The 25,538-nt window shown below is 44.3% G+C and overlaps 1 protein-coding gene across 1 annotated transcript in view; it reads left to right on the top strand.

Moving 5' to 3' along the window:
- Window positions 1-25,538, top strand: part of CUX2 (cut like homeobox 2) — a 267,243-nt gene that overhangs the window by 155,046 nt on the left and 86,659 nt on the right. Inside the window, exons 2-3 of the mRNA XM_057526567.1 lie at window positions 3,327-3,437; window positions 7,063-7,110. Coding sequence (XP_057382550.1) covers window positions 3,327-3,437; window positions 7,063-7,110 — 159 coding nt within the window. The remainder of the gene's footprint in view (window positions 1-3,326; window positions 3,438-7,062; window positions 7,111-25,538) is intronic.

Here is a 25,538-nt window from a genome sequence, read left to right as displayed (position 1 = left end):
GTGTATGTGCATGGGGGTTCAGACACTTATTTCTAAAACTCAGCTTCAGACTGGTGCTGGTTTATGTTTATGAGAGTTTTTTATATTCCTTCAAAATAAATACAGTGCTGTGAGCTTTTTTATTTTAAATGTGTTTATTTTAAAAGACATGTCAATTCTGTCGTTGGCTGTCTTGCTCTGTTAATGTTCAAATAGCCTATCTTTTAGGGTGGGAGGGAGTGGTTTTTAATGTCTTTGCCTGATAGAGTAAAACTTGTCAGTACTCTGTCATCCTTTTACTGGGGGGCGGGGGTGTGAGATTTTTACTTACCTGTGAAATCCAGAACTCTTAGAATCACTGATCTAGTGTGGTGTCCTTTGAGCTCTCAGCTTATCTAAATTAGTATCAGCCAACATTTCTTGAACACTTAGTACTGTGCTTGATGCTTTACACATTCATAACATTTAAAACAAGCTCCCTGAACATCCCCCAGCTAGTGGGGAAGTGGAGCAGAAACCCTGTGAAGAGTAGGGCATTACAATTTTGCCTTTATAATCCACCAAGGAGATAATTCACAGCTGAATTATTAGGACTGTAATTTGTTTCTTAGTCCCTGCTTGAATTAACCTTACAAACATATTAATGTGCTCGTCACATGAGATGATGTATGTAAGGAGCTTAGCATGGTGCCTGGAACATATAAGCACCCAATAAATGGTAGTTATGATTAGTTACTATTATTGTTGTTGGTGTTGTTAGTGTACTGACCATAGAAATGTGGCAAGAATTCAGAGTTGAAGGATGAGCATAGATGTAAGGCAAAGGTAAGAAGAACATGGACATCAGTCATGATGTCCATCGTCTGCTCCTCTAGGGATGAACAGGAAAGACCCCAAGGGCTGGGCTTCTGTGGGGTTGGGGTTGGAAGCCTGCTGATGTTCCCCATCTGGTCTCACCTCTGCTCTGTCTACACTGTGGATGCGGCAGACAGATTTGTACCCACCAGCAACCTGGGAGGTTAGGGTGGAGGGAGCTGGTGCAGTCGCACGGCATCGATGTCTGGTTCAGCACATCGGACAGTTGGACTTAACCTGCTCTGAGATTTCCTTTTGGAACTTGAGTTTGATGTTTTAAATAAGGAGTCAAAGTTCAGCCCCCACCAGATTGCTGGGAGAGGCAGTATCCCAGAGATGAGAACATTGTGTCAGATATATGATCATTCAAAACCGTGTGATGTTAACCCAAGTCCCAGTTCTGTTTGTCCTGTAGCCATGTAAAAATCACCTCTTTATCTTCAAGATGGACGAGAAAAACTAAGAAAAACTGTGAGCACTCTGCCACAACTCAAATTGACCATGACTCTTCAGTTACTTCTCTCCTGCCAAGCGAGGGTCTGTCCACCTGGCTGCACCACATAGTTGGTTTTTGTCTGCCTTTGGTCAGTCCCATTGCTGCTAACACAGATCTCTCCCTAGTCACTCGATATTTTGGTCATGGTCAGTTGTGGTTTCTTTATTGGAAACTACAATTATTTTTAAATGATGATAAACCAGAAGTCTCCTTATTTTCTCTGTCACCTTGGTAGACTGTCAGAAATTGTTTCTGTTTCTCTCTCTTCTCTCCCATGACACCTTGTTCCTTACCTGGCTCAAAAATTCAATGGGACGTTTGGACTGGAAGCCCTGCACCTTGGAGTTGGTGTACCCGGTGCTGTGGCATAGAATTGATATCAGCACCTTGGAGAGCACCACATTTCCAAGTCTCTTGCCCCTCTATTTTAGTGGCTACTTTCTTGCCTCGATTTTCCTCCCTTCTAGTCTTAATGATTCTCCAAAGAGGTTAGCCATTTCTCCAGAAATAGAAATTCCTTCCCCGATTCTCCCAAAGGCTCCATAGGCAGAGACACTTATCCTGGGTTTGGGGTATGCGCTCCAGCCTTTGATGGGTGCGAGGTTTATGGTGCTACGGTGAACTGCTATTGAGCAGATTTACCGACTCTCAGACATGATATAAGACGATTACCATGCATTTCGTCTCTTAGAGGGAAAAGGATTTGCAGCGGGTTAATAGTACTTTTATTTCATTATCTAATAGTAAAAGTGTTTCATTGTGTGTGCAAGATGAATGCGTATTAGCAATGACAAATGGGGTCTTTCAACGCGGTGCCGGGCCTCATCATACATATGTTAGATTAAAGAGTTCACCCTAGAAATACACTCTTGCATCTGTTTGTGCGTTTTTAATAAATCTGATTGCAGAAATTTATTGCATCACCGGATTTAGGAAATTATGGGGCTTGATTGCTGCAGATATAATCGGGTGATATATACAGAAATGCTCCTCTAGTTATCGTCCAGAAAAAAGCCCATCTCGGGATGGTGCAAGAAAGCAGCAGACCACATAAACAGAGCATTTCTTGAATTATGCAAATGAAATCCATGACAACTCATGGTGAATTATTCTCCCCTCGTGAAACCGCCACTGTTAAAGTGAAGAAAGCTGCGAGAGGGGTGATCAAATATACATGTACAACCAGCAGACATTGTGTCATGTGTGAGCTGGAGCGTCCCCCACTTCCATCTCTCTCTTTTTTTCCCTCCTTGGTTCATCCTGTAAAAACCTGGTCTGAAACCTTCATTGCACATAAGCAGGCAAGGCTGCTTCCAATCCTTTTCTTCTGAATCCAGGAGTCTTCAATGAAATATTTCTTATACTTGAAGTGAACCTTAGATAATTTACTGCAGGATACACAAAAGGTCATCTTGCTTCTTATTGGCACCTTCATTTTTCCAAAATCTACAGAAATTAAAAAGCCATCTATATCTTAAAAGGCGTATTTATGAACCCTTAAGTGTAAGTCATAGTTGGAACAGTTCCCACCTCTGATATATGAAAGCTGTCGACAGCACTTTCTTACACTATAATATGCCCATACAATATGCCGCACTTTACTATTTTGACACCGTTTGGAGATGTTTTCTACAGTTACTGACAAGCTTATGCCATCACTCCCTTGGAAATTTAAGAGGTGGGGCAGAGGCGTAGGGGAGAAATGAAAAAAAACAACTCCACCCAACTTTATGGGAGATTATTGATCTGGCCTGACTTCTGACAAGCAAAAAAAGCTGTCCTGGATTTTTTTCGGTTGCATCCCCAGTTTCGTAAATTATTCATTTGTGCCAGGAGTCAATATCCTATCTTTTCTCAGCTTTTTTGTAAGTTAAGGAAACTTGTTTGGAATGCTGTTTTGTACGATGATTAAAAAGGAAAAGGAGGAAAAAAATCTTTTTCTTTTCTCTCTCCCTCTCTCTCTTTTTTTTTTCTTTTTTTTTTTTTATTGTTCCAGAAGGAGCTTAATTCCGTCGCTTCCGAGCTGTCTGCACGGCAGGAGGAGAGTGAACATTCTCATAAACATTTAATTGAACTCCGCCGGGAATTTAAGAAAAATGTACCTGAGGTACAGTATAGTTGCTATTATAGAATTAACTCAGTAGGAATGCAGATTTTTCTCTGTTCAAACTGTATTTTGAAAACTATAGACATAAGTGACTAACAAGAAAAGAAGCTAATTAGCCACGAAGAAAAATTACAACCCTCAACCTTTCCGTGTTTCTCAGTATAGCGGTGCTCACTGGTGCTGTCTAGAATAAGAGCAGGACGCTTCTCCATGGAAGTCATTGTTTTTGAGGGCTCTATACAACATCCATTTTCCCCTCACATTAATGTCTAAGTCAAATGCTTGGCCTTGACGGCAAAGACAATTTGTCTAGAGTTCCTGATTTTATTTTGCTTTCCCATTGGCGTCCCGGAGGTGATGGCTGTAGACTGTCTCACCCTCTCTGGTCCTTCCCTTGATCTCCATGTCTGAAACTGTCTCCCCCGCCTGCCCATAAACGTGCCTCATTCCCCCGCTTCACCTCCTCCTTTGCAACTCCAGCCACCAGCGTTGTCTTTCCCAGCTGCCATGAGGGTGGTCCAGGTAATGGCCAGCCCCTGCAATGTAAGAGTCCCCCAGGGGAAGAGACGAGAATGGACACGTTTCTTCTTCACAAGGGTGAATGTGTGAATTTTTTTTCCTCCTCTGTCAGGCTCCCTGTTGCTTCTCAAATTTTTTTTTTTTTAGTGATGGAAATAAACACAAATAGGAAAAAGAAAACCTTCTGACTCCATATAATGTTGGCAGGGATGTGACACATCAGAGCCATTACAGGAAACAGATACCCTGCCCATTCCCAAAGCCTGCTGTGCTTCTCTGTGGTCAGCAGAGGGTTGAGCTCTCTGTCCCAGGCTGCTCAGGTGGCCTGGATCTTGGAGGAGGGCCAGACAGGGTCTGCCATTCCAGAGGTATCAGACCTGGACATGTTGATTCCACTCTGCCTGTTGGAATCACCTAGGGGTCCTGTTGCCATCTTACTGATGGAGGCCATGGAAAGATGGAGAAGAAGCAAGCCCACCCAGGAATCAGGCCACATAAGTGCAGAGGGGTCAGTCTCTTAGCTCTGAAGTCCTCCTCACACCAGTCATAAATATCTTTGATTCTTCAAGGCAAGAGTGGGAAGTAGGATCTAGTTAGAACTTGTCCATGGAGCAAGTCTGGGAGGAATCAGGTTTGAGAGCTGAGAGAGAGTACGCTTGTAGAAGGGGCGGGAATCTCAGATCTGAGCGTGTCTCCCATGTTATGGCTTCAGAGAGGACAAGTTAAGTCCTGGGTTTGACTGGGAGCCAAGAAGGCATAGGGAGATTCTGAGCATCCTTCCCTTCCCTCTTAGAACAGAGAACAGCTTGGTCTTTAAACCAGTTTTTCCGCCCAGAAGGAGAGAACCAGAAGCTTTGCCTCTGACTCTCCAATCTCTGGGAAGCAGAGATGAAACGGCCACAGATCTTCACAGCCCACCATTTTGTCCTCCTTCCCCCAGGCCACGTGGGAGCCCCCAGGTGATGAGGGAAATCCAGGCCAGGTTTTAAGCCTCTGAGTTCGGCTTACATAATTTTAATACTGCATAATTATGCAATTATGTAATTAGAAGGAATAAGTTTCCATTCCTATTATAGTCGCGCCTCTGAAAATTCTCATTTTTGGAACTAGCCTCTCCTGATGGGGGAGAGTCATGCCAAGACTTTATTTAAGAACATCATCTGGCTGGTGCCCAGCTCACCTCCTGCTGATGCCTTTGCTCAGTTTCCCCCAGGGGTTAAGCAGACAGGGCAGTGGGCTTCTAGAAATGGCTGGCATTGGCCCAAAATCCCACCCCACCCCCACCATGGGTCTCAGATTTGAATCCCCTAAATTCATTTGAGTGTGGGGTTGTGAACAGAGCCTGTTTCGGGAGTCTGTTGACCTGCATTGAAATCCCAACTGCGCCACTCACTTGCTTTGGGACCTTGAACAAGGCAGCCCCTCTCGGGGCCTCTGTGTCCCTTTCTGTAAATTCAGGGGACTGGAGATGGTTTTTGAGCTCTTTCCAACACGGACATTTCCTGAACCCAGACCAGAGGTTTCCTGTTGATGTGTTTTATTTAGTCTGTAAAGGTCTTTCACATTTTACAGTAAGTTGTCGATGTTAAGCATCTCTGGTTTCACCCCAAAGCTTGGATTTCCGATATCTTTTGAGACTGTTCGGTAGATCCGGCCACGTGGGTGCTCCACGCCCAAGTGGCAGTCATGAGAAACAGCCAAGCAGCTGCCGCTCACATTACCAAGATGCTGTGCTCCCCTGAGATTTGCCATGGGACAGCCCGTCTCCCTCCTGTCCACTTCCTCCAGCCTCTGTGGGCATTGGAGTTTACAACCCACAATCTAGGTTTTCTTAAGTTTCGTTTTCTGCGCTCAGCCCTTGCACTCATGGTTCTTTATGATCAAATAAATCCACTAGGTTCACACGCACTCCCTACGTCCTTCCTGAAGATCCCCTGCATACATCAGTATATCAGTGGCTCTGAGAAGCCCTGGGGGCCACAAATCAGTGAGGAAAGCATAACTAGGACCCAGAAGAAGGATTTTTTTCCAGGGCCAGAAGCAACACAATCCTATTTCATAGTTAAGGGATTTTATTCTTCACCTGAAATATGTATTCTTCAGCTCATCTCTTCCTTTCCTGCTTCTGTCTGCTACCCCCTCCCTCTCCGTTCTCTCCAGCTCCCCTCAGCTCCTCCTCCCAAGGGAGTCTTTTGCGGGCCATAGAAGACAGTGGTTAGGGGAGTCACCAGTGGGTCTCAGAGGAAACTGGAGCATTTATGGTTGGGATCTTGGTACCCTTGGTTCTAAACCCTCTTGCATGCTGGAGAGAACTCATGGGAGTCCACCAGGGATGCCCTTGGGGCTGGGAACCTCAAGGTCACTTGAGAAAGGCATGAAATTAGGGTCTGGAAAGAGGAGGCTGCCTTCTGAAGACAGCCCAATGGCCTAGAGTTGATCAAACATTTACAGAGCCCTTCCTCTGAGCTGGGTGCCATGGCAGGTGACCCCACCAAGCCCCCAGAAACCCCACCTTCTGGTGAGGAAGGAGCGACCGTGCAGAGTGGTGTTGCTAAAATGCCAAATGCAGTCTTTGCTGGAGGGGGCAGCTGGGTGGGGAAGCAGAAATGACACCCTAGGGAGACATCTCCCGAGCAACCTAAAAGACAGAGGTTTTCATGTAGGAGCTTTGGTGACATGGCCCTGGGTGTGGAGCCTTTCCAGCCCCTGCTCCAAAAAATGTCCCATGATGGACCACCAGTCCAGCAAGGTACTTTGCATAAAAGAGCATTCCATGATCAAATCCATTTGGGAAATGCTACTTCCTCTCTCCCTCTTCCAGATTCCCATTGTGCATTATAGAAAAGGCTCCAAAATGTCCTTCAGGGAAGAAACTTGATGTTGTGCTTGATGTGTCCTAGTCGGATCTGGCTTGGCACCTTGGTGTGTGTTTGTGTCTGTCTGTAGGTGTATATATGGGGAACCCTTATGAAATCTCATGGAGTGCAGGTCCCACGGGATACACTTGGGAAATACTGATTTGGGGGACAACAATGAGCTGCAAACAGGGGCCATGGGGGTATCCCACTTGGCACCATGGTGAACTCTTCGCTGATCTCTTTTACAGGAAATCAGAGAGATGGTGGCTCCTGTATTAAAAAGCTTCCAAGCTGAGGTAAGACCCAAGGCCTGTGGCATGTCACAAAAATACTTCCCAGTTCCCTCTCCTCTCCCACCTGGAGTTGCCAGAGGATGCCAGCAGCAGAGAAACTTCTCTACCCCCATTGCAAACTGCCCCATGCCCTCCTGATCAGCCATGGTATCATGATAAGAATGGGTTCTCTGTTCTATTTGATGGGATTTCTGCCTGCTCTGAAATCCTCTCTACCACCCATCCTCTGAGGATATAAAATCTACACTTTTCACATCCTTTCCTGCCAACCCATCGGGCCCTAGTTCCTTTGGCAGCAGCTGAGCTGTCCTCAGCCAGTTGTTTCTCTTGCCTTCCTGGATCCCGGGGATGGAGCTGAACCTCCCCTGTTTCTCCTCTTTGCTTGACTTTGTGACCAGGATTCTGAGAATGTCCACTTGTCTGGCTGGTGCAGGAGGTAGGCTAGGAAAAGAATGGAATTACACTGAGTCAGGCGAGTGGAAGGGAGGGCCATTTCTCCAATGTTCTGTCTTCAGGGGTCTCTTCTCCGTCTTCCCCTGTATTCAGGCAGGACCCTGGAAGGATAGGCCCTTCTCAGAGCTCGCCAGTGGAGATGCATTTTAAGTCTGTCGTCTGCCAAGTGCCACATTACTTTAAATCTGTCTCTTCGGAACTGCATAAGCGCATAAGGCAATATTAAAGTAAACAATAACTGGATTTACACGAATGTCGCTGATTTCCATATTTTTCATCCTTTCATTTTATTACTGAGTTGACTGATGTGCTTATTTATTTATAGGGCCATCCGGTATTGATTCATTTGGTTGTAAGGTGCCTGAGCTGGAAGGGGTAGAAAAAAACCAGAAAGAAGACCAATAATGTTGGGAATGTGTTGTCATGGCTTTATGTTTTTAAAAAAAGGCCCGCATCTGCCAGCCCATGGTCCCCTGAGAAATACTCAGCACACAAGCCCTCTCAGGCAGCCGATCCCTCCGTCCAGCCCAAAGACAGGCAGTGAGTGTCTTGTGTAGAGCGTCACTGTCTCAGCCATCCCCTTGCTTGGATTGGTGTGGCAGAGCTTCTCCTAGCTACTTAGACCCTCAGTTTCTCTATATGTTAAAGTGGAATAAAGGCACTGCAGATCTTTTCATGTTGTTTTGAGGATTAACTGAATTGTAATGAAAGGAAAGAGTTTAATGTAATTCCTGGTACATGGAGAGCTACTAGGGAGTGAAGAGCACAGACTCTGGAGTCAACCTGGATTTGAATCCTGCCTCTGCCAGTTACTAGCTGTTTGACCTTAGGCAAGTTACTTGACCTCTCTGTGCCTTTGTGTCATACTCTATAAAATTGGATAATAATTATACCTACTTCATAGGGCTGTGACTGAGGAAGAACAAAGTCAATACTCATGGAGTGCTTAGGACATTACCTTGCATATTAGAAGTCTTATTATTTTATTATTCCTATTATCAGTCACCTTCAACACAGGTTTATTTGGCCTCCACTATGCCTGGGTTGGAATCTGCCTCTTTCCTAACTAGGTGTTCAAGGCTTTTTATCCAAAAGAAGGGGGTTTTCTATCCCTATAGGAAGCAGGCATGACTTATGCCATCTTTCCAATAGGAGAAAGAGTTAAACATTAGATTTCGGCAGTGATCCAGGGAAGACCCAAGTGCAGCATGGTGGAAAGCACATGTGAATCAGACTTGTATGGGCCTGGCTTATACTAGCTGTGTGACCTGGGAGAAGTTCCTCCACCTCTCTGAGCTGCAGCTTTCCTCCTCTCGTAAGTGAGGCTAACAATAAGGATTCTAAGAACTAAGCAGGGTGGAGGCAGTTGACATGGTGTCTGGCACACAGTTGGTGCTCAGTAAGTGCAGGAGGAGAGAGAGAGTCTTAATGGGGCCAAAATAGGCAAAGCTGAATTTTCATTTCCAAACCCATGTGGCATGTTGAATACACACCATTTTAATAGCTGGGGATCTTCAAGGAACTTCGTTAATTTTTTTAAGAGGGTTTTCCATCGTCCCTTTAATGTACCAAAAAGACTACATTTGTCTGGAGTTTTATTCCCGAAACCCCTGTTTTCTTCATGATCTATTGACTAATCCATTGTGGCCGCCATGTCCCTCCCAGCGCCTCAGGGGAGAAACGCCGACAAAGAAAGGTGTTAATAAAAAGCATCTCCTTCGTCCAGAACAAACTGCACACACATAGGCCGTTTATAATCCAAATTTGATTTTCATTTTAATTTTTTTAATGAGGGTTCATCCTTTATGCCGCTTCCCTCTCGCCATCCACCAGGCTCTGGGCTCAAAGCTGAGGATTCCCAAGTGGGCATTAATCACCTCCCAGGAATATTCCCTGAGGCAAACACCTTCCAGAGTCATATAAACTAACCCATAAAACGCCAAGGCTGAATATCGTGCCCGTCATTCCTTCTTCCCCAGTGTGGGCCTCTTGTTGAAATATAACATGTTCAAGTTCATTCCTTAATTTCACTCCACCAGCCCTGGTGAATACAGCATACGAGCATCCTTTTATCTTTTCATACTGTGTATGTGTGAGGGTCTTTTTTTCTTTTTCTTTCTTTCTTTCTTTCTTTTTTCTTTTTTTTCATGCTGGTGGGAGGGGGGCGGAGAGGAAGTGAATTTGCCCTGCTGTGAATCAAGGAAGCTTTTCCTCTCCGCCTTGATTGCTTAAAGGACAGTCTTGATTCCCCCTGCTCAGGGAAACAAAGACAGCCAGAGAAGGTGGCTTAATGGAGACAGCTTGAAATGGCCAAAGTTTGAATATCCTTGCGCGCAGAGAAAAGAGCAAGACGAAAGCCCCGCTAATTACAAAAGTTGCTTTATGAAAGATAATTCAAAGCAATAATTTAGCAAACATAATCAAGTCGCACAGATGGGGTTGTTGATGGATGGATTGCAACATGCAATTAGCAGTTCTTGCAGTTACATATCATTAACCCTCCGAGCACAAAAATTATTTTCTCATTATTAGTTGAAAAGGTAAAATTAAGCTGACTAGACAGTAAAGGAACAAACTACAATTAATTACCTTCATTTATTACAGTCATTATTTTAAACTTATTTTTACTTGGAGAGAGAGACGAAAACATCTAAATTAAAAGTTTTCTTACAATAAATCAGAGGTGAAACTTTTCTAAGGAGTGTATGCCAGTGGCCCAGCCAGAAGATGGCAAGGCCACTGCTGGGAAATTGTTTTTCCCTGCTTCCTTCCTCTTCCACCTCGAAGGGAATATGGCCTGCATGATGCAAAACCCTTTCTGTTGAGTTGAAACAGACACATTCATCTGGGCCTGATTGAAACAGAGCAGTTTGGGAACCAAGGAGGCTGAAGTGTCCTCTGACCCCCAGGGGAGGCGGGAGAGTGTGGAGGTCAGACATCCAGGGTCTGTGTCCCACCCTAACACTGCTTATGTGACTTTGGCAAGTGACTTCATGTCTCTGAGCCACTGTTTCCTCATCTGTAAATAGGGGCAGCTCATCAGATTGCAAGAGGTTCAGTGGGATTCTCTGTTGAGTGGCCAGCGAGTTATTTGTTCTCATTGTGGTGGGTGTGTTTGGTTCGGGCCTGAGAATGTTCTCTCCCTGTCCTCTTAGGATCAGAGGGGAGCTCCTGTAGCGTGACCACCTTTTAGGAGCTTAGAGACGGGATTAAGATGTCATTTACCAGGAGATAGATCAGATCATCGGTTGAGTCCATGAAGTCATTTATTCACTCAACAAACATTTACTGAGTACCCAGAACCTGAAGTCATCATCGGCTTCCCCCACCATCTGTCCCAGCCCTAGACACTGAGGACTCCCTGCTTCTCCCTCACAGGCAGTCGTGGGTGGGGAAGGGGGTTCTAACCCAGGACAAGATCCCCGGGGGTTTATAGTCTCCATTCCTGAAGCTGAGCTGCGTGAGAAGGGCATGGGGGGCATCCTCACAGCTCAGATCACCTGAGACGGGCTCGGCCCTCCCTGCGCTGAGCCCCCGCCCAGCTCTGCATGCCGTGTCCTAATTTGGTCCCTGTGCTCCTCTCCTGTTCCGCATCTGCCCGCAGGACTCTTGCCCTTCCCTTTGAGCCGAAGTTTAATTACAGGATCTTTTTTTTTTCTTTTTGCCTTTTAACATTGTTTGCTCTTTCAGCTGTCTTTGATGTCATAATTCTCTTACTCCCCAGATGACCCTTTCTCTGTCATTTCCAGCACTGGCATGACCATCTCTTTGTAAGTGGGACCCCCTTGGGGCCACAACAGACATTAGACACGTGCAGTCCTGACCAGCCTACAAGGCCAGGGAGAAATGGCCTCGTTGACCAGTGGGACCCACCAGGAAAGATAAGCAGTGGGAACAAGCATGAGCTTGGAGCCAGATTGGCATGAGCTTGCATCTTAGCCTATCCACTTCCCAGCTGTGTGATCCTGGGCAAGTCACTTAACCTCTCTGGGCCTCAGCTTCCTTGGCTTTTAAATGGAGAAAATAATAGTACCCACCTCATAAGGTCGATGACAGGGTTAAATGAGTTGATACTTAAAAAGCCCCAAGAACAAAACCTAGCACATAGTGAGTGCTCTTTGAAGATTAGTCAGCACTCCTAGCTGATGAGCTGAAACTTGCCTCATCACGTTTATTCCTCCCACGAGCCCAGTGAGGAAGCCTGTGCTCTCACCCATTCTCAGGTGAGGTAAGTGAGGCTTAGCACCCAGCACATGGTGGTGGGTGGTAACTCAGGCTGGGACACCAGCCAGCAAAATTTATCAAGAATTTAGCAATGCCTGTCACACATCACCACCTCTCAGCAGCAATGGCAAGGGAGGCACCACTGGTATTGTCCCCTCTTACAGGTGAGAAGTTGGGTTTCAGAGAGGTTAAGCTGCTTGCCTAAGCTCACACAGCTCTTCACCAGCAGAGCAGAGGGTGAAAGATGCAGATCTCAGCTTCGAGGGCTGAACAGAGCTCCTCAAGGAGCCTGGGGGGTACAGAAGGAGCTGAGAATATAGATTCTAGATTGAGGGCCTGAATTGGACACTTGCAGGTGGTTATGGTTGGGAAGGACCTCTGTTCAGCCAGATCTGTGCCTTTTGTTTTTGCTGAGCTATCCAGGCAGAATCCACCAGGGAAGCCCAGCCCCTGCGGAGAGCTGGGATTCAAACCCAGGTCTGCATACCCAGCCCAGGACTTGGCATATAGCAAGAGCTCAGTAAACAGGGTGTCACTTACAAGATGCAGTAAGAAAGACTTCTGTCCACCCTTACTGTTCCCTGCTCGCACACCTGCACATACACTCCCCACAGCCGCCTCTGATGACATAATAACTTGGTGATGCAGGTCTCCCTGGCTCCCATAACCCAGTCTGGCTCCTCTGGCTTTGCCCTGCCCAGCTAGGGGTAAAACCCGAACATTCTTCTGAATTTAATATTAAGAACCCACCAAAGCATCACTGAACCTGTCACGCCATATTACAACCAAATTAAGAACCAGCAGCAATCCTCTTTCATTTGGTATCATATACCTTATAAAGTAAATTATTAATGCTTTTTCCCCCCAGTTAAGCAGTTATTTGCAGTTGTTCCGGGTATTTCTCATTAGAAATAACATCATCTAAAGAACGATATTGATTGATTTTTTTAATCTTGGAATCATGGACGTGAACCACATATTTATATGACATTCCCTTTAACTAGAGTTCTCATGCTTTATTTTTATATTATTGATCTTTTTGACACGAATTGCTTTTTGGCCTTGTGCGAGTGTTGTAAGCTTTCTCCCTGCAGAGGAATGGGCCGGGCTGAGCTGGGAAGAGTGATCGCTCCAGCAGCATGGCGGTAACATTCCCACACATTTAACAACAATTAGTCTGTGCTGATGCCATGGTAGGCTTTCGTGTATGAAAATTTACAAGCCTTTTAATGGACTGCATTATGGAAGGCCGTGCGGGGCCAGTCGGTGGGGAGATGAGGCCGCCGGGCGCGCATCCATCTCACGGCACCGAGTGTCTCTCAGCACTCGTGTCTGCCTGGGGGTAGTGGCGATCAAAGCAGACGCTACTGCAACAGCCAGCACGACGCCGGCGTGGGACGAGTGGCCATTCGTGCAGTCACTCATGCATCCATTCAGTAGATGTTTCTTGAGCACCTGCTGTGTGCCAGGCATGGTACTAGGTGCTGGGGCTAAGTGGTGAACATTATTGACTTGTGCTCAAGAAAAGGTTGAGCACCACTGTGTGCCAAGAGCCATGCTAAGCACTGAGGGTAACAGGGTGAACACAGATTATTCATCCGGCTCCTGTGATGTGAAGTAGAAATGACATGAGCCTAGATCCACACAGACCTGGGTTCCAATCCCAGCTCCGTCCTTTGCCAGCGTTCTCGGTGAACCTTGGTTTCCCTGGCTGTAAACTGGGAATGGTAACAGTCCCCACCACGCAGGGAGCCTAGGAGGATTCACACAGGTAAAGAGCTCAATGCGACATAAACCTCCCAGAAATGGGATCGTTGCATCATGATTTAGTGTTGTTGCCCCTTGCCCTCCATCCAGCAACCCTAGAATACACATGCACACTCCTGCTTCCCTTCCAGTTCCACTGAGACCTTCACGCTCAGCAGCATTTATTTGGCACCTGCTGTATACCAGGGTGAGTACCAGGCTCCAGGGATGTGGCAGTGAGCAGCTCCAGATACCGTTGCTGCCTCATGGCACTCACAGCCTTAATGAGAGAGACAGCTGGACACATACCCCTCAGTGCCAATGAAAGTCACGGTTATGATTGAGTTTCACGTGGCCGGGATGTGGGGTGGGAGAGATTCAACCAGCCCACCCGTTCCCTCATTCAGAAACTGTTTCTTGTGCAGACCCTGTGTGGGGCCCTGGGGATACAACAGGGAACAAGACAGACAGGGCCCCTGTCCCAGGGGCGCCCAGAACACAGTGAGAGACATGCCTATTTGCATCATGCATGTAAATTATTTGAAGGACAATATAGTGCAGTGGTCAGGAGCACATCCCTACTCTGCTGCTTACTAATTGTGTGACCTGGGACAAATTTTGTTTCTCTCTCTATGCCTTGATTTCTTCATCCGTAAAATGGGACTCCTAATATCCCCTACTTCATAGTGTGAGAGTGAGGAGCAAATGAGGTAATAGATGTAAAGGCTTAAACCAATGCCTGATGTAAAGAAAGCTGAGATCAGAGTCAGAGGCTATGATTATCTTGATTATCACAATGATTATGGTTTTGAAATCATCCCACACTGCATTAACTAATTATGGATATGCTAAATGCTGCTGAGGCAAAATGCAGTTGCACCCAGGAAGACCCCAGTCTTATCTTCCTTTGTCCTAGCTCTGAGGCAGAGGGCTGGACTGCTTGACCCACTGGGGTTGTTGCCCAGGGAGAAGGGGGGCCCTGAAGTGCCATCCCCAAGTTTAGGAGAAAGAACCTTCCGGGTCATGGCATCCTCTATGAGGCGGACCCCTCAAGAGGCCCTCAGGCATCCAGTATCACAGTCATACCCTCCCTGTTTCCTGAGTGCCAGCAATAAGACCCAGAGAGGGTGAGAAACTCACCTGGGGTCACACAGCCAGGAGATGGAAGGGCCCTATGTTGTTTCAGATCCATGTAATCCCCTTACCCAGAGTGGCTCCAATCAAGCAGCTGGTGAAGGAAGACAAAGGCAGTGGATTTGGGGTCTCGGAAAACCAGGTCCAAGCCCTACCACCACTCCCTAGCTGTGTTACCTTAGACAGGTCGCTTTACCTCTAGCCTCAGTCTCCTGTTCTATAAAATGGGTTGTTGTAACACCCACCTTGTTTATCCCTGGGGATGGGCATGGAAAGCCCACGTGGTCACCCAGCTGAAAGGAAGCATCCTTTCTCTAACCCTTTGTTATTCAGAGAATGGTCCATGGGCCAGCAGCATCCACATCACCTGGAATCTTGGTAGAAATGCAGTCTCATTGGCCCCCCACCCCACCTCCCAGATCTCCTGAATCAGAATTGCAGTTTAATAAGGTCCCCTGGTAAGTCAACTATACTTCAATTAAAAAAAAAAAATCCCCCAGTAATTTGGTGATTTGTGATTCGTGTACACATTGAAGTTTCAGACGCTCAACCTGAGAGCCCTGGCTGCCCTGAGGGCTTTAAAAAATACCGAAATCCGGGTCCCACCGCAGAGTGGCTGGCATTCTTGGTCTGGCTTGAGGCTCAGGCATCAGGATGTTAAAAGCTTCTGCTGGTGATTCTGATGTTTGAGACGCTCTTGCCCTAGAAGCTCACCATCTAGTGGAGGAGACAGACACATGGAAATAACCAGTGGTGTGCTGGTAAATGATGAGCAGCTGGCTATCTGGGGAGCCCTGACTTCCATGGTATAAATACTGCTGCCAGGGCCAGTTTCAAGCTGCCAGCCTGGAGCTGAGAAGAGATGCGCAGTAGCATCTTATATAGCATTTCCACCACACAGACACAATAGCTATGCATAACCTCGAAGCACCGGGAGTAGTAATATATCACCAAATAATTAGGAATTGATGAGTATTGAATATGTATTTCCTCTTTCTTTCAATTTTTTTGGTGAAATACACACAACATTTACCACCTTAACCATCTTTAACTGTAGAGTTCAGTGATATTAAGTACCTTCACATTACTGTGCAACCATCACCACCATCCATCTCCAGGACTTTTCATCTTCCCAAATTGAAACTCTGTTCCCATTAAACAATAACTCCCCATTCCCCACCCCTGGCAATCACAATTCTACTTTCCGTCTCTGTGAATTTGACTACTCCAGGTACTTCATATAAGTGGAATCGTCCAGTATTTGTCTTTTTGTGACTGGCTTATTTCACTCAGCAGAGTGTCCTCAAAATTCATCCATGTTGTAGTACCATCATTTTTAATACAATTTATGTATTATAATTGTAGGTTTATATGATTTAAAATTTTAATTATGGCCATGTTTAACAACCAGCTTGCAAAACTCCTGAAAATTTAACAATCAGCTTTTGCAAGCTGCTACAGGTCAGCCCCAGCACACCACCGGAAGTACAAGTGAGAACAGAGGTACAAAAGGCAGGCTTTAGGACAGGGGTCTGCAAACTATGGCCCTCGGGCCAAAGCCTATTTTTATAAAATTTTATTGGAACACAGCCATGCCCATTCATTCATATATTGTCCATGGTTGCTTTCCCACCACAGCAGAGAGCACAGAGTTGAGTAGTTGCAACAGAACCTGTATGACCTGCAAAGACAAAAATATTTATTATCTGGCCCTTTACAGAAAAAGCCTGCTGGCTCCTGCATTTAGGTGTACAGGGAGTGGGAGAGATTGAATCTTTTATTATTCATTCATTTATTCATTTGTTCACTCAGCCAGTATATACAGAGCACCTTCTGGGTGCCAGGCACTGTTCTAGGCACAGGAGCAAATAAGACAAAGTCCATTCCCTTCCAGAGCTGACCTTCTGGGGGAAGAGAGATGTAATTCAGATTCTTGCACAGCAAGTAAATATATACTTATCAGGAATAGCATGCCAGGTAAACTGAACAGACTGTGCAAATGCCCTGAGGGAGGATGGAAGTGAGAATTGCAGGGTTGAAAGCCTGGGAGAGTTGGCCAGAGTCAGTAGGCCCTCACCTGTGCCCAGACCTCTACCCACCCCTCCCATCTACCCTGCCAAGCACAGTATCACTTTGAGTCAGGCTTACCCTGGCACACTGGCCTCCATTGCTTCCCCACCCTCAAAGGCCACCTCCTAAATTCTCTCCATCCACCTCCCTCCTGGCCTTGGAGCCCACAGTGTGACAGACAAAAGTCTCCTCTATTTATTTCCTCCACAAGGTTTATAAACTGCCCTCTAATAAAATCATTCTCAGCACAAGCACAAAATAATAACACTTAATTAAAATACATAAGGCCGAATAATAGTGGACACCAGTGAAGATTAAGATCAACCAAACCCTATGTACCAGTACTAAGCAGAGGCCTTGCCCTAATGGGAGGGGGTTTCCATTTCTTGAGCACCTACTGGGTACCGCACTCAGGGCTGGTTATCTGACATCAGGGATGTTGTGGGATCTTCTAGAGAATCCTAAGGAGAAACAAATTCAGAGAGGTTGAGACACCAAGATCAGATAACTGAGAAGTAGAGCTGGGATTTGAATCCAGTGTGTCTGCACGAGTCATAGTGGCTCATTCCTGTAGCAACAACATCTAACATAGTGGGAGTTTCTCATTCACATCACAGTCTAGTGCTGGTTAATGAGGCAAGGGAGCTCTGCTCCACGCAGCCATTCAGGGATCCAGACATCTTCTGTCTTCTGGCTCTGCCTTCACTGTATCCCAGAGTCCCTTTCACTTAGTCAGTACATGGGGAAGGTTCTCAAGGGACAGACCTGGAAGTGGCCACATCGTTTCCACCCACATTTCCTTGACCAGAACTCAATTATAAGGGCATGTCCAATTTCAGGGGAGGCTGGAGATACAGTCTAACGTGTGTGCCCAAGAGGGTAAAAAGAAAAAAAAAGAACAGGGCTAAGAGAGCACATAACCCTGTCTGCTGCACTGTGGACTCCCTGATGGATGAAGTAACTACCTCATTAGCTATTGGGGAATAGGATGGACTCTGGAAAACAGTAGGATTAGTACATTTTGGACAAAAGAACAAGAAATGAATTTCAAGGGGCCTTTCAAGTCAAGGAGCAGCAAAACAAGGGCAAGGATGAATTTTAACAATTTGGCGGGTGTTATAAAGCTCCTACTCTGTGTACTTCTTTGTGCTGGCCTGACTAAGGGAAGAAATGAGCTCTGTCCAACAAGGAGGCCAAGCCACCCATTAGGAGCCCACACCCACTAAGAAAAACTAAGAAAAAAAGCAAATGTAAAGTTAGAGCAACATGTCCCAGGTGTGCCAAAGAGAACGTGATTACTTTGTAGGCAAGCAATCAGGGAAGACTTCCAAGAGGAGGTGAAGTCCCAGCTCAGGTTAGGAAGACTTGGGTAGGATGGGACACAGAGAACAAGGTGTGGTGGTAAGAGCACAAGCTGCCTTGGTGGCAGGCAGACCTGGGTTTGTGTTCCAGTTTGACCACTGGCTGGGTGATCTTAGGCAAGTCACTTCCCCTCTTTCTGAGCCTGTTTCCTCATCAATAAAGTGGTACCTAGTGATCAGGCTAATTGTGAGGATTAAATGAGATGGTCATGTCTGGAGTGCTTAGCTCAATGCATAGCACACAGAAGGCTTAAAATGAGTACCCCAGTAGCTGTTTGGTGAGCAGTGCCACATATCTGAAGCTATGATACGTAGGGAGGCGGGGGAGAGGAAGAGGCTAGGAAACACACTTGGGCAGGACAAAGGGGCCTTGAATGCCGAGTTAAGTCTGCACTTCGTCTTGTGGGTAGACGAGGTGCCCAGGAGTCTTTTTTGATTATGAAACAGCATGACCAGAAGGCTTTTCTAGAAAGACCCCTTTGGAGGTAAGTGGGGTGGGAGGGGGTTGACTCAGAAGTCAGGATTTGGAGCACTTGAGACATGTAGCAGTAATGATGTCTTGGCTTGAGGCAGAGGAGTGGCAAAGAAAGGGCTGGTTTGAAAGAGTTTGGAAGTGGGGGCCTGGCCGTCACGTGGCTGATGGAGATAGAAGGCCTGGGTATCAGGCTCCAGAGGTCAGTGGGGCATGACACCATTAGCAGAAGAGGAGGAGGCAGAACTGGTGTCAGGAAGACAAGCCCAGTTGATTTAGACACCCAGGCTCTAGGAGCCAGGGAGGCCTGGGCTCAACCCCAGCTCTGCCTCTTACCTGCTGTGTGACCTTGAGCAGGTCACATGACATCATCTCCCCCATCTGTAAAATGGGGATAATATTTGTCCCTTCCTAATAGGGTTCTTTTTGGAGGACTCCATGAGATTATGCCTGGCACATAATAGGTGCTCAAGAAATGGTCCTTGTTATCACCGTCCTTTTTCCTGTTGAGTCAGACCAAAAACTGGGTTAAGAAAGGGCTGATGATGAACCAGCAGATTCCTCGGATACTCTGCAGACTGTGAGAATACTATTACTAGTAACAACCCACAGCAGCAGCCAAACCCTCCTGTGTGTTCAGTGTATGCTGTGTGCTCATTCTTCTAAGTCCTCCACACATACTTTTTTTTTTAACATCTTTATTGGACTATAATTGCTTTACAATGTTGTGTTAGTTTATGCTGTATAACAAAGTGAATCAGTTATATGTATGCGTATATCCCCATATCCCCTCCCTCTCACATCTCCCTCCCACCCTCCCTATCCCACCCCTCTAGGTGGTTGCAGAGAACTGAGCTGATCTCCCTCTGCTATGCAGCTGCTTCCCACTACCTATTTTACATTTGGTAGTGTGTATATGTCAGTGCTACTCTCTCACTTCGTCCCAGCTTAACCTTCCCCCTCCCCGTGTCCTCAAGTCCATTCTCTACGTCTGCGTCTTTTTTCCTGTCGTGCCCCTAGGTTCATCAGAACCATTTTTTTTTTAGATTCCATATATATGTGTTAGCATACGGTATTTGTTTTTCTCTTTCTGACTTACTTCACTCTGTATGACAGACTCTAGGTCCATCCACCTCAGTACAAATAACTTAGTTTCATTTATTTTTATGGCTGAGTAATATTACATTGTATATATGTGCCACATCTTTATCCATTTATCTGTCAGTGGACACTTCGGTTGCTTCCATGTCCTGGCTATTGTAAATAGTGCTGCAATGAACACTGTGGTACATGTCTCTTTTTGAATTATGGTTTTCTCAGGGTATATGCCGGGTAGTGGGATTGCTGGATCATATGGTAGTTCTATTTTTAGTTTTTTAAGGAACCTCCATACTGTTCTCCATAGTGGCTGTATCAATTTTACATTCCCATCAACAGTGCAAGAGGGTTCCCTTTTCTCCACACCCTCTCCAGCTTTTATTGTTTGTAGATTTTTTGATGATGGCCATTTTAACCAGTGTAAGGTGATAGCTCATTGTGGTTTTGATTTGCATTTCTCTGATGATTAGTGATGTTGAGCATCCTTTCATGTGTTTGTTGGCAATCTGTATATCTTCTTTGGAGAAATGTCTATTTAGGTCTTCTGCCCATTTTTGGATTGGGTTGTTTGTTTTTTGATATGAGCTGCTTGTATATTTTGGAGATTAATCCTTTGTCAGTTGCTTCGTTTGCAAATATTTTCTCCCATTCTGAGGGTTGTCTTTTTGTCTTGTTTATGGTTTCCTTTGCTGTGCAAAAGCTTTTAAGTTTCATTAGGTCCCGTTTGTTTATTTTTGTTTTTATTTCCATTTCTCTAGGAGGTGGGTCAAAAAGGATCTTGCGGTGATTTATGTCATAGAGTGTTCTGCCTGTGTTTTCCTCTAAGAGTTTTATAGTGTCTGGCCTTACATTTAGGTCTTTAATCCATTTTGAGTTTATTTTTGTGTATGGTGTTAGGGAGTGTTTTAATTTCATTCTTTTACATGTAGCTGTCCAGTTTTCCCAGCACCACTTATTGAAGGGGCTGTCTTTTATCCATTGTATATTCTTGCCTCCTTTGTCATAGATTAGTTGACCATAGGTGCGTGGGTTTATCTCTGGGCTTTCTATCCTGTTCCATTGATCTATATTTCTGTTTTTGTGCCAGTACCATACTGTCTTGATGACTGTAGCTTTGTAGTATAGTCTGAAGTCAGGGAGCCTGATTCCTCCAGCTCCGTTTTTCTTTCTCAAGATTGCTTTGGCTACTCAGGGTCTTTTGTGTTTCCATACAAATTGTAAAATTTTTTGTTCTAGTTCTGTGAAAAATGCCATTGGTAGCTTGATACGGATTGCATTGCATCTGTAGATTGCTTTGGGTAGTAGAGTCATTTTCACAATGTTGATTCTTCCAATCCAAGAACATGGTATATCTCTCCATCTGTTTGTATCGTCTTTAATTTCTTTCATCAGTGGCTTATAGTTTTCTGCATACAGGTCTTTTGTCTCCTTAGGAAGGTTTATTCCTAGGTATTTTATTCTTTTTGTTGCAGTGGTAAATGGGATTGTTTCCTTAATTTCTCTTTCAGATTTTTTGTCGTTAGTGCATAGGAATGCAAGAGATTTCTGTACATTAATTTTGTATCCTGCAACTTTACCACATTCATGGATCAGCTCTAGTAGTTTTCTGATAGCATCTTTAGGATTCTCTATGTATAGTATCATGTCATCTGCAAACAGTGACAGTTTTACTTCTCCTTTTCCGGTTTGGATTCCTTTTATTTCTTTTTCTTCTCTGATTGCTGTGGCTAAAACTTCCAAAACTATGTTGAATAATAGCAGCAACCTTGTCTTGTTCCTGATCTTAAAGGAAATGGTTTCAGTTTTTCACCATTGAGAATGATGTTGGCTGTGGGTTTGTCATATATGGCCTTTATTATGTTGAGGTAGGTTGTCTCTAGGCCTACTTTCTGGAGAGTTTGTATCATAAATGGGGGTTGAATGTTGTCAAAAGCTTTTTCTGCATCTTATTGAGATTATCATATGGCTTTTATCCTTCAGTCTGTTAATATGGTGTATCACATTGATGATTTCTGTATATTGAAGAATCCTTGCATCCCTGGGATAATCCCCACTTGATCATGGTGTATGATCCTTTTAATATGCTGTTGGATTCTGTCTGCTAATATTTTGTTGAGGATTTTTGCATCTATGTTCATCAGTGATATTGGTCTGAAGTTTTCTTTTTTTGTGACATCTTTGTCTGGTTTTGGTATCAGGGTGATGGTGGCCTTGTAGAATGAGTTTGGGAGTGTTTCTCCCTCTGCTATATTTTGGAAGAGTTTGAGAAGGATAGGTGTTAGCTCTTCTCTAAATGTTTGATAGAATTCACCTGTGAAGCCATCTGGTCCTGGACTTTTGTTTGTTGGAAGATTTTTAATCACAGTTTCAATTTCAGTGCCTGTGATTGGTCTGTTCATATTTTCTATTTCTTCCTGGTTCAGTTTTGGAAGGTTGTGCTTTTCTAAGAATTTGTCCATTTCTTCCAGGTTGTCCATTTCATTGGCATAGAGTTGCTTGTAGTAGTCTCTCATGATCCTTTGTATTTCTGCAGTGTCAGTTGTTACTACTTTTTCATTTCTAATTCTGTTGATTTGAGTGTTCTCCCTTTTTCTTCTTGATGAGTCTGGCTAATGGTTTATCAATTTTATCTTCTCAAAGAACCAGCTTTTAGTTTTATTGATCTTTACTATGTTTTCTTCATTTCTTTTTCATTTATTTCTGGTCTGATCTTTATAATTTCTTTCCTTCTGCTAACTTGGGGATTTTTTTGGTTCTTCTTTCTCTAATTGCTTTAGGTGTAAGCTTAGGTTGTTTATTTGAGGGGGTTTTTTTGTTTCTTGAGGTAGGATTGTACTGCTATAAACTTCCCTCTTAGAACTGCTTTTGCTGCATCATATAGGTTGTGGATCTTCGTGTTTTCATGGTCATTTGTTTCTATGTATTTTTTAATTTCCTCTTTGATTTCTCCAGTGATCTCTTGGTTCTTTAGTAGCGTATTGTTTAGCCTCCATGTGTTTGTATTTTTTACAGTTTTTTTTCCTGTAATTGATATCTAGTCTCATAGCATTGTGGTCGGAAAAGATACTTGATACGATTTCAGTTTTCTTAAATTTACCAAGGCTTGATTTATGACCCAAGATATGATCTATCCTGGAGAATGTTCCATGAGCACTTGAGAAGAAAGTGTATTCTGTTGTTTTTGGATGGAATGTCCTATAAATATCAATTAAGTCTATCTGGTCTAATGTGTCTTTTAAAGCTTGTGTTTCCTTATTTATTTTCATTTTGGATGATCTGTCCATTGGTGAAAGTAGGGTGTTAAAGTCCCCTAATATTATTGTGTTACTGTCGATTTCCCCTTTTATGGCTGTTAGCATTTGCCTTCTGTATTGAGGTGCTCCTATGTTGGGTGCATAAATATTTACAATTGTTATATCTTCTTCTTGGATTGAGCCCTTGATCATTATGGAGTGTCCTTCTTTGTCTCTTGTAATAGCCTTTATTTTAAAGTCTATTTTGTCTCATGAGAATTGCTACTCCAGCTTTCTTTTGATTTCTTTTTGCATGGAATATCTTTTTCCACCCCCTCACTTTCAGTCTGTATGTGTCCCTAGGTCTGAAGTGGGTCTCTTGTAGACAGCATATATATGGGTCTTGTTTCTGTGTCCATTCAGCGAGCCTGTGTCTTTTGGTTGGAGCATTTAATCCATTTACATTTAAGGTAATTATCGATCTGTATGTTCCTATTACCATTTTCTTAATTGTTTTGGGTTTGTTATTGTAGGTCTTTTCCTTCTCTTGTGTTTCCTGCCTAGAGAGTTCCTTTAGCATTTGTTGTAAAGCTGGTTTGGTGGTGCTGAATTCTCTTAACTTTTGCTTGTCTGTAAAGGTTTTAATTTCTCTGTTGAATCTGAATGAGATCCGTGCTGGGTAGAGTAATCTTGGTTGTAGGTTTTTCCCTTTCATCACTTTAAATATGTCCTGCCACTCCCTTCTGGCTTGCAGAGTTTCTGCTGCAAGATCAGCTGTTAACCTTACGGGGTTTCCCTTGCATGTTATTTGTTGCTTTTCCCTTGCTGCTTTTAATTATTTTTTCCTTGAATTTAATTTTTGATAGTTTGATTCATATGTCTTGGTGTGTTTCTCCTTGTACTTATCCTGTATGGGACTCTCTGCACTTCCTGGACTTGATTGACTATTTCCTTTCCCATGTTAGGGAAGTTTTCAACTATGATCTCTTCAAATATTTTCTCAGACCCTTTCTTTATCTTCTTCTTCTGGGACCCCTATACTATAATTCAAACGTTGTTGTGTTTAATGTTGTCCCAGAAGTCTCTGAGACTGTCCTCAATTCTTTTCATTCTTTTTTCTTTATTCTGCTCTCAGGCAGTTATTTCCACTATTTTATCTTCCAGGTCACTTATCCGTTCTTCTGCCTCAGTTATTCTGCTGTTGATTCCTTCTAGAGTATTTTTAATTTCATTTATTGTATTGTTCATCATTGTTTGTTTGCTCTCTAGTTCTTCTAGGTCCTTGTTAAATGTTTCTTGTATTTTCTCCATTCTATTTCCAAGATTTTGGATCATCTTTACTATCATTACTCTGCATTCTTTTTCAGGTAGACTGCCTATTTCCTCTTCATTTGTTTGGTCTGGTGGGTTTTTACCTTGCTCCTTCATCTGCTGCATATTTCTCTGTTTTCTCATTTTGTTTAACTTACTGTGTTTGGGGTCTCCTTTTCGCAACCTGCAGGTTCGTAGTTCCCATTGTTTTTGGTGTCTGCCCCCAGTGGGTGAGATTGGTTCAGTGGCTTATGTAGGCTTCCTGGTGGAGGGGACTGGTGCCTGTGTTCTGATGGGTGGGGCTGTATCTTGTCCTTCTGGTGGGCAGGGCCATGTCCGGTGGTGTGTTTTGGAGAGTCTGTGAACTTAGTATGACTTTAGGCAGCCTCTCTGCTAATGGGTGGGGTTGTGTTCCTGTCTTGCTATTTGTTTGGCATGGGACGTCCAGCACTGGAGCTTGCTGGCCGTTGGGTGGAGCTGGGTCTTAGTGTTGAGACAAACATCTCTGGGAGAGCCCTCGCTGATTGATATTATGTGGGCCCGGGAATTTCTGGTGGTCCAATGTGCTGGACTCATCCCTCCCACCTTGGAGGCTGCGGCCGGACAGCCGGCTGGAGCACCAAGACCCTGCCAGCCACACAGCTCAGAAGAAAAGGAAGAAAGAAAAAAAAAAAAAAAAGAACAGACAGAACCCTAGGACAAATGGTAAAAGCAAACCTATACAGACAAAATCACACAAAGAAGCATACACATACAGACTCACAAAAAAAGAAAAAGGAGGAGAAAAAAGATATATATATTTTTATATATATATTATGTGTGTGTGTGTGTATATATATATATATATATATATATATATATATATATATATATATATAAAGGAAGAGAGCAACCAAACCAATTAACAAATCCACCAATGATAATAAACACTAAATACTCAACTAAGATAAACATAAAACCAGAATCAAATTAGATGCAGAAAGCAAACCCCAAGTCTACAGTTGCTCTCAATGTCCACCGCCTCAATTTTGGGAACATTCGTTGTCTATTCAGATATTCTTCAGATGCAGGGTTTATCAAGTTGATTGTGGGGATTTAATCCGCTGCTCCTGAGGCTTCACAGAGAAATTTCCCTTTCTCTTCTTTGTTCGCACAGCTCCTGGGGTTCAGCTTTGGTTTTGGCCCCCCCTCTGTGTGTAGGCCGCCCTCAGGAGTCTGTTACCCACCCAGACAAGAGGGGGTTGAAGCAGCAGCTGATTAGGAGGCTCTTGCCCACTCAGGCAGGGGAGAGGGAGGGGTACAGTAGTCAGAATTGGAATGTGGGGTGAG

Source organism: Balaenoptera acutorostrata, chromosome 13 (assembly GCF_949987535.1).
Source record: "Balaenoptera acutorostrata chromosome 13, mBalAcu1.1, whole genome shotgun sequence".
In the NCBI taxonomy this organism is placed as follows: domain Eukaryota; kingdom Metazoa; phylum Chordata; class Mammalia; order Artiodactyla; family Balaenopteridae; genus Balaenoptera; species Balaenoptera acutorostrata.
This window is presented reverse-complemented; position numbering and strand designations above follow the sequence as displayed.